The 13,717-nt window shown below is 35.4% G+C and overlaps 1 protein-coding gene across 6 annotated transcripts in view; it reads left to right on the top strand.

Annotated features, from left to right (window-relative positions):
* SLC25A13 (solute carrier family 25 member 13) overlaps positions 1-13,717 on the top strand; it is a 153,612-nt gene that overhangs the window by 91,151 nt on the left and 48,744 nt on the right. For all 6 annotated transcript variants that reach the window (XR_015734049.1, XM_034402107.3, XM_087892760.1 and 3 more), the window contains 5 exons: positions 3,706-3,844; positions 4,729-4,822; positions 4,969-5,053; positions 10,754-10,838; positions 13,011-13,169. Coding sequence is in view for 5 of the 6 variants with exons in the window: in XM_034402107.3 (XP_034257998.2) it covers positions 3,706-3,844; positions 4,729-4,822; positions 4,969-5,053; positions 10,754-10,838; positions 13,011-13,169 (562 nt within the window). In the remaining variant the exon portion in view is untranslated. The remainder of the gene's footprint in view (positions 1-3,705; positions 3,845-4,728; positions 4,823-4,968; positions 5,054-10,753; positions 10,839-13,010; positions 13,170-13,717) is intronic.

Consider the following 13,717-nt stretch of genomic DNA (forward strand, 5'->3'; position numbering starts at 1 on the left):
GCTTTTATAAGATTGTGCACAAAGTCCTTAATTCAAAATTCTTTGAAAAAATTTAGCATCACAAGAATGAAATATGCAGACTTAAGAATTATGTACGTTCATTAGCAATATATTTCAATTCCTTGGAACATACAAAGGTTTATTTTCTTTTTAAAATAATGCAGCGCTTACCAAGGAACTTACTATAAACCCCATTTAGTTTTTTTTAAAGGTAAAATATATCATCAGCTTCACATTTAGTTTCTTTGGGCTACAGTAGTAACATAGCAACCACCTTCTAATGCATCTGTATTATATTTCTGTTCTTCCTTTGATTTTGTTTTTTTTGGGGGGGGTGGGGGGAGTAAGGAGCAAAATTGTTCCAGTAATGGTGTCTTTCAGTCAGAACCTAAAAGAGCAATATCAGTAGATGTTGAATGTGTGAGAGTGTGTATGTAGGTATATATACATACACACATATGCACATTCACACACACTGTATATTGATAGATTATATATGTATAATATTAGTATAATATTATGTATGTATATGTATATATGTATGTATGTATGTATTTCTCTTTAGCCAGGTTCTTCCTACGTAAACCAAGATTTTTATGCAGCCCTACTGTACCTTTATAGGGAGGATACATGGGATGAAGGTGTGGCTAACTGATGAGGGCTTATAAGTCCGAAATAGATCTATCTTAGTCTCCTTAGTCTCCCAATGAGCAGCTGCTGGAAGAAAAAAAGCCTAGAAACTAGTGGATTGGGATTTCACTGAACTAGGGCTGCGTAAAAATCTTGGTTTACGTAGGAAGAACCTGGCTAAAGAGAAATACACATAAAGACCTATGAAAAGAAAAGAAAACGTGTGTGTGTGTGTGTGTGTGTGAGAGAGAGAGAGAAGTTTTCGCGGGTGTGTGTATGTAAAAAGTTAAAATCTCGGGTGTTTTCCCGCGTCATTATAAGTTTGTTAGTTAAAATGTTTAAAATTAAAAAAAATTTAAAAAGCTGTGATCTTAGCCAAGATTTTAAACATTTTAACTAACAAACTTATAATGACGCGGGAAAACATTCGAGATTTTAACCATATATATATATATATAGGTACACACACACGCATGCACACACACACACACACACACACACACACTGTATATTGATAAATAGATTATATACTATATTTAATATTAGTATTAAAATAAGACCTCTTAAACTAAGAAAACAATGTCAAAGATACATATATACACTGTATATTGATAAATAGTTTATATATGTATAATATTTATATTAAAAATAAGACCTCTTAAATTAAACTAAGAAAACATAATGACAAAAATAAACCTCCCACCAAATTTAAAAAGGAAAACTAAAAATGAAACAAAATCAAATTTTAAACATCATTGGAAGTTTGGGTTTTTTTGCTTTTTGTAAGATTAAGGAGAAATGTAGTTAATTTAACATACACGTTTTAACCGAAGTATTTCTGTAAACAAGGCCAATGTATTAGGAAACTTTCATTATAATAGTTAAGAAATAAATGACCAAATTTAATTAAACCTATTCTTAGTCATAAAGCTCTTTACTATTGTATTTATGTTTCAGTCAATTATTTTTGCACCACTGATCCAAAGCATAAAAAAATCAATATTTTATGGTATGAAAAATATCAGTCAAAAAAGAAAGGATTAAGAGTAGGTACAGGGAGGAAAAAAAATATGTGACTGGATTTATTGTCAAAGGTTATTTCGTGATTTTTCTAGTTTTCTCAAATACTTTTGTCTAAATGTAATGACTGCTTGGGCATTTCCACCAAACCTATACTAATAGTTTGCTTCCTGCACAATCCCCACAACCAAGTTTAGAAAGGGTACAATTTATATATTTTTAGCAGAGGATAGTACCAATCATGAATTAAATGCATGGCCAGTTTTTGATAACTTGCTAAAATAGATTTAACATGAATTCTATATACAAAGAGTTGAGTTTTTTTTATTCAAAATTTATTTAGCTTTCAAAATCTGAGTTGATATTAAAAACAATATCTTTAATAAATTGTATTAAAGAGATATTGGATACATATGGAAGTTACATATACTTATTAATCAGTATTTACCAAGCATAGGCTAAATGACCAATAACTTTAGTGTATGTTAATAAATGTTATTCAAGCTGTACATGGTCCAGTTGATCTAATGATTTCTATTTATATATAGTAGTCATAAAATTGCATTTTAAGTTTCAACAAAAATAGATTTCGACCTGATTCATATTTGTTGGACCACATTTGGTGGCAGGAATGTCATGTAACTGCTTGGACTTTGGCCCTCTAATTGAAAATGTTTTCATAGCCCTGTTCAACCTGATTCCTTTTGTTCAGGATCCCTAGCTTAGTAGTTGAGTATTTGATTTGAATGCATGAGAGTTCAAGTTTCAATCCTTGTGGTTCCAGTTTAAGGAATTCAGGTAACGAAGTGTAAAGAAAGACTTTTTTTTTTTGAGACTTTGAAGAACCAGTAATTGAAAACTTGCTGGATAGGCATATGACCTGATTAATTGTAAAGTACATTCATGTTGGAAATTGTAAATATGTTTCAAGGGGTGGGGGGTGGGAATAAAACCCCCAGAAAATGCATACATTTTTTGCAATATTCCATATGTAATGCAACTTGTAATCTCTTTATATCTGAGGATATTTATTTTATAAAAATTCAATTTAGTAAGCGTTTCGTTTTGTATTATATAATTCTGCAGCTGCTGATCAGCGCTGTATCTCATAGAAAGAGGATGATATTTGCTGGGCCACAGTTTTACATTTTAAGAAGCATAACATTTATGTTGTATGCAAGACTTTTCATTAATGTGATTTTTTTCAAAATTATTACTGATGGACAAATTGCCTCATTTGTATTCTGGAATTATCTTACCTTGTTTAAAAAGTCAACTCAGTATGGCAAAAAAAAAATAACTTCTATGTTTTGGGAAAAGCAACATGTGATGCCTTATCTGTCAGAATTATTTAGTTGGGCATGTCTGATGAATACTGAAAATATATTCAAGTTGCAAGGAAGCTTAATGTTTGATTAAAGTGGTATCTTTAAAACATGTATTTTAAAGATATGGCTTCTTAGAAATCAATGGCTCAATTGTAAAAGCAAAGCTTGAAAAATCTTAAGAGATATTTCATTGTTATTTATGTTACGTGATGTTCTCTGTACTTAAATATTAAGACAATGACATTCCCCCTTTCTCTTTTTTAGTATATCGTTTTATTTTTATAGTTCCCCTCAATTATGTACCCTAATAGATGTACATTTATTTGCATCTTTAAACCTTTAATATTTGCTCATTGGAGAAAATAAAGCACACTATAATATTTTTTTGACTGCAACAGAATTGAAACTTGAACTCTGTAAATTATCACTGGCCATGTTGTTATAATTCTGCATATGTATTTGTTTAGGTTTCACTGGAACAGGGAAAATGTTTGTGTGCTGGTCATGATTAACTTCAGTAACTTAAGAATCTATTATGGTCTCTTTTTAATTTTGCATTTTAAAAATCATCTGCTACTTCCATTGGTGTTTTAGAAATCTAACAATCTTCCACAAGCCCTCTTCCATGGTACAACAAATATATTCAAGTTATATGATTGAAATATAAACTTCAGTCTAATATCTTCTTTTTCTCTTCCTGCTTTTCTCATTACTTGCTCTGTTCTAGGCTGCTGGAGGTACTACTTCTCATCAAGTCAGTTTTTCCTATTTTAATGGATTTAATAGCCTTCTTAATAATATGGAACTTATTAGAAAAATCTATAGTACTCTGGCTGGACATAGAAAAAAAGTAGAAGTTACCAAAGGTTAGTTGAAATTCAATATGAATTTGGGAAGGGGGAAATGTTCTATTTTCCTTATCTTTTCAAAGTATCAGTTGGATAGGTAAAACATTAATAAATGCTTCCCTCATCTAGTATCATATGATAAACAATATAAAAATATTTTCTGGACATAAAAAGAATCCCATTTGTCTATTATTTGTGCTTTCCCTTTTCCAGGTGCACTCATCTGTTACAATTAACTGGTAAATCTATTTTGACTTTTTATTTTTAAAGATCATAGTTCTTAAATAGGGCTGTACACCGAGTGAACAGTGGATGCAAAGATGTTTTTCAAGTATAAAAACTTCCTAGGGTTGATGCCAAATTGGCAGACTATTAAAGTGACCTTCAAGGATTGTTAAAGAATTCCATAAAGTTGTACTGGCATTGCAGTAAGCTGATCTACAAGCCTGGAACAAGATGTTATCAGCTCTGTCTAACCGCTTTTATAGAGAACTCCCTCTGTAGTGCCAAACCTCCATTAATATAACCTACTGGGACACACATGGAAGCAACGTTCCACATCTCTGTCTCCTTCTCTTTTCTCTCTCTTTTTTTCCATTCTGGCCCACAACTGATTGATACCGTATGTCAAATATCCTAAATCCTGCTGTTAGCACTAAGCTGTAAAGGCAGACTGTTTTTCTTTTCTTTTTTTCTTTTTTTGCACGATGGATAGACTATTTAAACATACATTTACACAGTGGCAGGCACACCATTTGTGGTATTCCCCCCCTTTCTTTTACAGCATATTGGTTTCATACTAAATGTTGGTGATTCCTGGGACCTTTGTGGATTGGTCTCCTTGTTGTTTGATTAGTTTTCCCTTCTGTATTCCACACCCACCACCCCTTCTTCTGTTGCAGAGGAGTTTGTTCTGGCAGCTCAGAAATTTGGCCAGGTTACACCCATGGAAGTTGACATCTTGTTCCAGTTAGCAGATTTATATGAGCCACGGGGGTAAGTTGAAATTACTCTTTTCTTTGCTTTGGAAAAAAAAATACAAAACAGTATGGTTAAACAAAATATCGCCCACCATTGCAGGTATCTTATTTTTTCATAATAGTTGATGCAAAATTAACTTTTGTGATTGCTTGTTTTCCCAGACGTATGACAATGGCTGATATTGAAAGAATTGCACCTTTGGAAGAAGGAACTTTACCCTACAATCTGGTTGAGGCTCAGAGACAGGTAACACAAGATGAGAAAGGATGATGCAGATATTATTTTTTATCTTGTGCAGTTCTTTCTTATGTAAAGTTCCAACTCTGTTGTAGTAAAACTATACCAACTTTTTTTGTGGATTATATAAAACTTAGTAGTTCTGTTTTATTGTAATTGGATCACTCAACCATGAAACAAAAGTGCTAGGTAAATTTATATAGGATTTTGGCATTTTGTGATGTACTCTATACTCCCTCAAAACTAGTTTACAATAATTTAAGATCACATTATTTATTTCTCGAATCTTAATTTGTATTTTTATAGAGCTCTTGTATTAGAAGATGATATGATGCAAACGACAATGAAAATGCCTTTGCCAACTTCTGAATTTTTATATTGGTCTGTTGTATATGTTGAAAACTGACACAGACCTGGGTGTAGTTCTGTTTTTCTAAAGCTATCACTTAAGTCAAACCAAATTCTGTATGTTGAGAGCTTGGAAGGTTCCCCCATCCTCCCTGCTCTGAGTCTGAGCACAGACGCCAGTTTGACCACAATGAGTTGATACAGGCTACATTTTTGGGTGTAATAGGCCTTGAGCCAGGCCTCCTCACTTGGCTGCCTCCTCCCTCCCAAAATCACCCTACAACAACAGTATATTTTTAGCTTTGCTTCAGAAGTAAGTATGATAGGAGGATGGTTTTTTACCATTTACTCAGAAAACCTGTATGAAAGATTACCCAAAGATTAAAGACCAGAGATATTAAATGGAGCCCATATTGGAAGCTGCTATAGATATCACGAGGGTTGGGCAGAATTCAATAGCTAGGAATTCCGAAAGGCAAAATAAGTTTGGGACCAGTGGGACAAATATTGAATTTGAGGGCAGAGTCTATGGTGTTTCCACTTAAAAGAAAAACCATGATGTACAAGGAGTTTTCTGACAAATTGAAATTCAAAAGGGACATATATGGGATATGGTAGGAACATATGAACTAAAGAAGAGCCAAAACAAAGTAGTAGTAGCGAGGATTGGTATGAATTTTAATGCTCCCTTGGTAAATACAGAATCTTAAAAATCATATTAAGAATTTCCAACCTCATTTCTAATTTAAGGAAAGTTTTTGTCCACGTAGGTTCAATTGTGGGTTTTCTGACAATCTTCTTATTGACTTGCCTTCTACCATCTTTTACATTTTTTCCTCAGCCCGTCTATAAGTTATGATAAAAAATAATAAAAGCAAAAGTTCAAAATAAGCTAAATGCTAAAAATAATTTTAGAATGTACCTTGTCAATATTAGGAGCAATAATTGATTGAGGCAGGGGAGAGTATCTACAAGTTAGTGCAAAATCTCCCATGAACCCTATTGATAAGATGGTAAAATGTAGGTTGAATGCTCCTAGTATTAGCTGGCTCAACAACGTTGAAATTACTGTCCTCAAAATGTTTCATTATTTGTCTTAACATCATTAGTAGAAAATGTAAGGATTCCTTACTGAGTCCTGTGTGATTTCCTAAACTTGAAAATGAGACACATAATCTTCAAGGTATATTCTGGTCCCTGACACCATTGTTTCCAAAGTATTTTTTAATGTCCAATTCTATGAATATTCTGTTCAAGCGATAGGTTCTAGATCCAATATTTCTTTCTTGTGACATCAAACTTTTCTATGGATGTTACTAATCCTTGTAGCTAGCACTGTAATGCCTCCTGAGTAGAGAATTGTGTGTGTGTGTGCGTGCACGTGTGTGTGTGTGTGTGTGTGTGTGTAAAATCAACTGAGATTCAAAATAATAACAAAAAAATGCATTACAAACTACATAGTACAAGCTACAAATGGAGTGTTTCTATAATCGGGGAAATCGTTTTAAGCGTAACAAAGGTTTTACATACCCAGAGGGATTTGTCATCCTCTTTTCCCCACTGCATTGCAAAAATCTGAAAACTCCTGGGAGGCTTTATATGTGAGAATAGGTAAGAACTTTATCTGAAACATATTTTAAGATGATTTTGCTGGTAGGGTTCTGATCGATGCCCTAATTAAATCATGAGCCTCAAGCCAAGCTTCAAAAGAAATCCAATTATTTATTAGGAGCACCATGTCAGCACGAACCAAGTGAAGCCAACTCTGACCTCACTTAGTTTGTGCCTTGGCTCTGACCTGTTTCCCTCCTCCCCCAAGGTATGTTATCAGTCACATTCCTCAACAAAGCAATTTCGCGGGCTGTAGAAGTCACTCCCTTCAGCCACTCTGGGTCTCCTTGGAGACAGCCTTTACAATTGCCAGCTGGAATGTGCTTTGTTTTGACTGATGTACAAGTTCCTTGATGCAGCTGCGAGGCTCGGTTCCCCATCCCCCTGCCTCTGGCAACTCAAGAGCAGGTCAGGAATGCTTTGTGAGTTGACATTTAATTTATTTGAACTTCCCAAACCTATATTTATCCTAGAACCAAAACACAACCATCATACTTTGATAGTTATATTTTTTCTGAATATTGCAATGCATTTTCTAAAACTAAAAATGTGTAGGTGTAGATGAAGATAAGAAGACATTTTATTGGGAGAAATTATGTGCAAAAAATGGTATGCTGGGAAATCTGCACGCATGATCGAAAATATATTGGAAAATACGCATGAAAATATATACTGAAAATTTGTATGTAGAAGATAGTAATAAATGATGCAGAAAATTTGATGAATGTGTTGGAAAAATATGAACTTGAATAAAATAGAGTTTGACTGATATGCCAGTTTTGCATGGTTTCTCTACACGAAGTTAAGAATAAGGCCCATCAGGAACTTAGAAACCACTTTTGGTCAATCAATGAAGACAGTGCAAGACAGATAAAGCAAGTGTAAAACTACTTCCTTTTGGCTGACTGTGAAAATTAAATGCCAGAATTTTATGCAACAAAAACAAACTTTTAAAAAATAGCATATGTATTATTCTGGATCTAACTGGAATTTCACTGATATGATTTCAACTAATCTTTAAAAAGCATTTTAATAATGTAAGTCAAATTACTTTATTAATTTCACCAATTTTAAAACAGATTTTATTGGTTACAAATAAATTTTAATGTTAAAGTCTTGTTGCTGATCAACATTAAATAACTGGCAAGCTGCAATAAACTGAACAATAAACTAAGATTTCTTGAGATGGATCAACTGTTGAGATGGGCATTTTAATCCTCTTGTTGCCTAGGTTTAGTATCTTTGATTTTTAGGCTATTCATTAATATGAATGTTTATATTTTATGTTTGCAGTATTTTATATTGTTATTTTTATTTTATTGTTGTGCGCTGCCATTTTCAGTGAGATGGGTGGCTATATAAATTAATAAATTATATATGGTTTTATTTAAGAAATTGCATTAAATTTCTATTATGAAATTCTTGTCCTGAAGATAGGACAAGAAGCAATGGATGAAAACTATTCAAGGAGAGAAGCAACCTAGAACTAAGGAAAATTTTCCTTACAAAACAATCAGTGGAATAACTTACCTCCAAAAGTTGTGGAAGTTCCAACACTGGAAGTTTTAAAGAAGAGATTGGACAACCATTTGTCTGACATGGTATAGGGTTTCCTGCCTGAGCAAGGAGTTGGATTAGAAGATCTCAAAGGCTCTTCCAACTCTGTTATTCTGTTAAACTATTCTTCCTACTCTTCAGAGCAGTATTCCCTTAAGTTCCTTGCATATTTTTAACTTTTTTCCCATATTTTCCCAGAGCTGCACAAACCTAATAATGAAAATTAGTGAAGGAAAATCATTTATTTTTAGTCGTGCCCCACGTTTTGACATTTTTTTTAATGGAAAACACTTTTCAAACAAATCAGATATATAGTAAATGGAATACAGAGATAATGGTGACAAGTTGGATTTTCTTTTAGGTGCAAATAGCCCAAAATCTGAAAGAGTTCCTCTGTAAATTAGCAATAATTAAGGGGATAATGCCACTTTGGCTTCCATTGAACAATGCTTACTTTTTACACCAAATGAAACAAACATTATAAATGGCGTTGGCACCTCAAGCCAGCTTGATAGTACATGTAGCCACCATACCGAAGCTCAGCATGTCGTAATGGTTCAAGAATGGTACATTTTAGGATGAAATGTTTGTCTTTGTGTCTTTTTTGCTATTCAGATATTGCTTATATATTCTATATCCGTGGTGGCAAAGCTATGGCATGCATACCACAGGTGGCATGCAGAGTCCTCTGTGTGGCCACGTGCGCTGTCGCCCCAGCACAGACCAAACACTGCTGGACACACACAAAACAAGTGATGGCCAAAGCAGGGCCGATTTGTGGATGCGGTTTTGTTTTGCGCCTCCCATTTCAGTTGATAGACAGCCAGGGGCCTGTTTGTGAATGGTCCCCTCTACTTTCTTTTTGCTTTTTCCACCCCCAATTTCCTCTGGTAGTTATCATTTGCTTGCCTTCTTTCAAAAATTACACAGATACACAAGCAAATAACCTGTGCGTTGATGAGATCTAATTGCAAAGAATGAGGTGTGTGTGTGTTTGTGTGTGTGTGTAAGACTAGACTAGAGAGATCTTGCACACTACTCTCTATCTCTGCAGCAATAACAGATCCCTCGCTGCCCAGTTTCTCGCTCTGTGCTTGGTCCCCTTGGTGTTTTCTTTTCCTTTGACAGAATTGTCTCAGATCATGTGCAGAGTGCCTTTCAAATCAATTTTCAGACCTCACTTTTAGAGCAATAGAAAGGAGAGAAGGAGAGGACTCTTTAGCTTCGCCCTTCTTCAGTCCGGCTCCCTCCCACCCTCCTGTGCCATGGTGATCCTTCACACTCACCTACTTCCCTGTCGCATTCCCACGAGGACCGCTCCCCCATCCCCTTTCGTGAGCCCGCATTTAAGGCTAGCTGGCTCTGCTGCCTCTTCTTATCCTCCCCACACCAACGGCAGCAGTTGGTAAAGGGAAATGGGCTGCCCTGGGACTTTGGCAGGGTATCCGGAAAAGATCTGGCCTGGGGAAGGGAGGGCAGTGGTGAGAATCTCGCAGATACTGAGACCTTCCCTCACCAGAAGGGCTTTGCTGACCCGGTGCAGGGACGAGGACAGGGGAGCCGTCACGGGGGTGGTGTGTGTGAGAGAGAGTGAGTGAGAAAGAATGGAAAGACTGTGTGAGTGTGTATGAGAGAGAGAGAGAGAGAGAGAGAGAGAGACTCAGCTTGCTTCCATTCTCCTAAGTTTGCACTAACTGCATTCTCAAAAGTTCAGTTTCTCCTTCAATTGCCTGATTAGATCTTTCTAAGAAGAGTTCACTGGCTTTGTTGGGGTTTGATGGGGGGGAGAGAGAGAGAAAGAGGGGGAGGACGAGGGAAAGAGGGAAAGAAAGAGAGAAATTATATTACAAAAGTTTCTTTTTTATTGTTGCTAAACATATTTCAAAAGCAGGGGGGAAAATGAAGCGACAAAAAAGTGCATTTATCACATTTTTCTTAGAATAATTAGCTGAACTCTGCCTTGTTTATCATTATTTGAGGTAGTAAAACCTTGTTATTCAGGTTAAATTGCCGTGTTGGCACTTTTTGATAAATAAGTGGGTTTTGGGTTGCAGTTTGGGCACTCAGTCTCTAAAAGGTTCGCCATCACTGTTCTATATTAATCTGATTTTTCTCCTTCTATTCCTTTTCCTCTTCCTCATTCTCCTCCGTTTCACTAACCCAAACCTTTTCCCTAAATTTGAAATCTTGCAGCAAGCTCCAACTGATGTGGCTCGACCTATTCTCATCCAGATAGCAGAATCTGCATACAGGTTTGCCCTTGGTTCAGTAGCTGGAGGTTAGTGAATTAATGAATGAATGACAGAAATATTAGCTTGACTTTTTTCCCCCCTCTGAATAGCTTTCGACCTTCATTATCCTTTTTTTTTTCACACAAAGCTTTTCATCTTATTGTCATTGCATCAGAAATAATTTGACCTTAGCTATTTGGATTCTTCCCTGATTGACTGATGGATTGATTATTGATTTACTTTTTAACATTTAGCTCCTTTTCATTAAAATCCAAATGGGCCTGGATCTTTCCACTTGTAATTGTTTGCAGTATTCCTGTTCAGAATTTATTTCAGCCAAGCCTTCCCCCCCACCCCAGAATCCTCCACTTTATTCACATAACCATCATCAGTTTCCTGTGCCCTCTGAATATGCTCAGAAAGAACAGCTTGAAGTATTTTTTTCAATTTTCATGACAAACGGCACCTGCATGAATAGTGCCAATGTCCCCAACTCAGACGGTGAACAAGCCAGGACAAGCAGGGGTTTTTTTCCTTATACCTGAGGAAAAAATACCATAGATTCCTGTTCTTTTCTTTGGGAGTAAAAATACAACAACAAAACTTTAGTCTAACAAACTGTTCCTCTTCTGACACTCAAAATTATCTCAGTCCTATTGTTCCTTTTTTAAAAAATAGCTTATTTTATTGTTATTATTACTATTATTTTTCCCTTTGAGTTATTTTGTTTACTGGCCACTGCCTCTACAAGTCAAGATTTTTGGAAGTGGTTTGCCATTGCCTTCTTCCTAGAATTGACAGAGATGCTGGTCCAAGGTCATGCAGCTATGCCTGTTGGGGACTAGAATTTATGGTGTCGTTATTTCCAGCTTGGTTCCTTTAACCATCATACCAAACTGGCTCTCTTCTTTTATTTACTGAGACTTACATGCTACTTCATTCAGGAGATTATGTGGATTACAGCCTGCTTAGAGTAATAAGATTAACAACCATAAAATAACAAGCAGAAAGGAACAGCAAACACTTCAGACACATTGTTCTGGCAACAGAAAATGTGGCAGCATGTTAGTTACTGACCAGTTAATGTTTGGAGAGGATTTCTTCTTTTTTTCAGTTGGCAAAACTGATACCTTATTTTCGTGGCCTGCTATGGTGATACTGGTAGAATTGAATTTGTACATATTGTATGCCAATTAATATAATAGCAGTTATTATAATAGGTGTGACTTACGACCACAATTAAGCCAACATTTATGTTAAGGAAGACACTTGTTAAAGGAGTTTTGCCCCATTTTACAACTATTCATGTACAGTTGCTAAATGAATCACTGCACTTATTAAGTTAGTAATCCAGTTGTTAAGTAAATCTGTCTTCCTCATTGACTTTGCTTGTCAGAAAGTCGCAAAAGGTGGATCACATGATCCCAGGACTCTGTGGCTGTCATAAATATGAATCAATGGCCAAGCCTCTGAATTTTAATCATGTGACCGTCTGGATATTGCAGTGGTCATAAATTTGAAAAATGGTCATAAGTCCCTTTTTTCAGTGCCGTTATAACTTTGAACGATCACTAAATGAACTGTTGTAAGTCAAGGACTACCTGTATATGTGTATGTGTGTGTGTGTATAAAGTAATTAATATATACTATGGTATATAGTGTCACTCTTGATATATAATGTCTTAATTGTAAAGACCTTTGTTTCATTCTTATTTTCATCTGTTCATCACACAAAAAGTTACCAGAGAGGAAGGATATATGGCTTGTCCTTATTTAACTTTAAAAATAACTCTTTTGTTATGGCTGGTTGCTAAATGAATGATTTCTAAAATTCATGAAGTTTGGGTTCACATTCTGGGGGTTTTTTGTCATCAGTTTTGACTCATAACTCAAGCAAAAGAAATTGATCTTGAAATGGGAGCTTCCAGGAAAGGCAGAAGAGGTTCTTCCCTTGCCTTGTTGCAATTAATCCATAACATCTTGTACAATTTTCACTTTTTTTACTCCTCTCAAATAAAAGCTGAGGGCAGTAGAATAAAATCTTTGAAATTCAGGAAAAGTATAATATTGCCTAGGAAGAAAAAAAAGGTGGGGAGGAGGTTTAGAGTGGGGAGGATTAAATATTATGTTCTGGTCTAGTCCCTCATGCAGTTTATGAACTCTAAATAAACCTGAGGCTGTGAGGCTTAATACAGAGGTTTTCTTTCCTCATTTAACAGCGGTTGGAGCCACTGCTGTGTATCCAATTGATCTGGTGAAAACACGAATGCAGAACCAGCGCTCCACTGGGTCATTTGTTGGAGAGCTGATGTACAAGAGTAGCTTTGATTGCTTCAAGAAAGTGCTACGTTATGAAGGATTCTTTGGGCTATACAGAGGTCAGTATCCAGATGTTTTCTAGTTCAAGAGGTTTGATGCCTGTTTATATTTTCTTAGTTTTGTTCATCCATCCTGAGTCTAAATGGGAGCTTTTGGCATTCTCTAGGTTTTGTGCTACAAAATGTGAGCTGTATTGCACTGATTGTTACCAATTTGGATGATGTATTTTCACTGGGTCTGGGTCTGGCCCCTCACCCCAATTTCAAGAGTAGCAACGAATCTTCTCGCTAATATACTGTATTTTTTCTGGACATTTTTCCCCACAAAACCTAACATAAGCAAGTTTATAAAACATTTAGATAAAACAATTTTGTTTAACAAAGCAAATCTTCTCATAGTTTTTAATATTATGGACTGCTTTTACTATTCCAGAACATTTTTATGGCTTCCAAATTATAATACTGTATTTTATCCTTTGTAGTATATGATTATAAGCATTTTTGTCATTTGCTAATTGTACTCTCTCCTACCAGGTCTGATATGTCTCTCTTAGCTAAAGCAGCCACTTCTATGCAAAATGCACAATTACTTCAAAGCCTGCTGTCAG

Source organism: Pantherophis guttatus, chromosome 4 (assembly GCF_059756535.1).
Source record: "Pantherophis guttatus breed Tessera chromosome 4, ASM5975653v1, whole genome shotgun sequence".
Lineage (NCBI taxonomy): Eukaryota > Metazoa > Chordata > Lepidosauria > Squamata > Colubridae > Pantherophis > Pantherophis guttatus.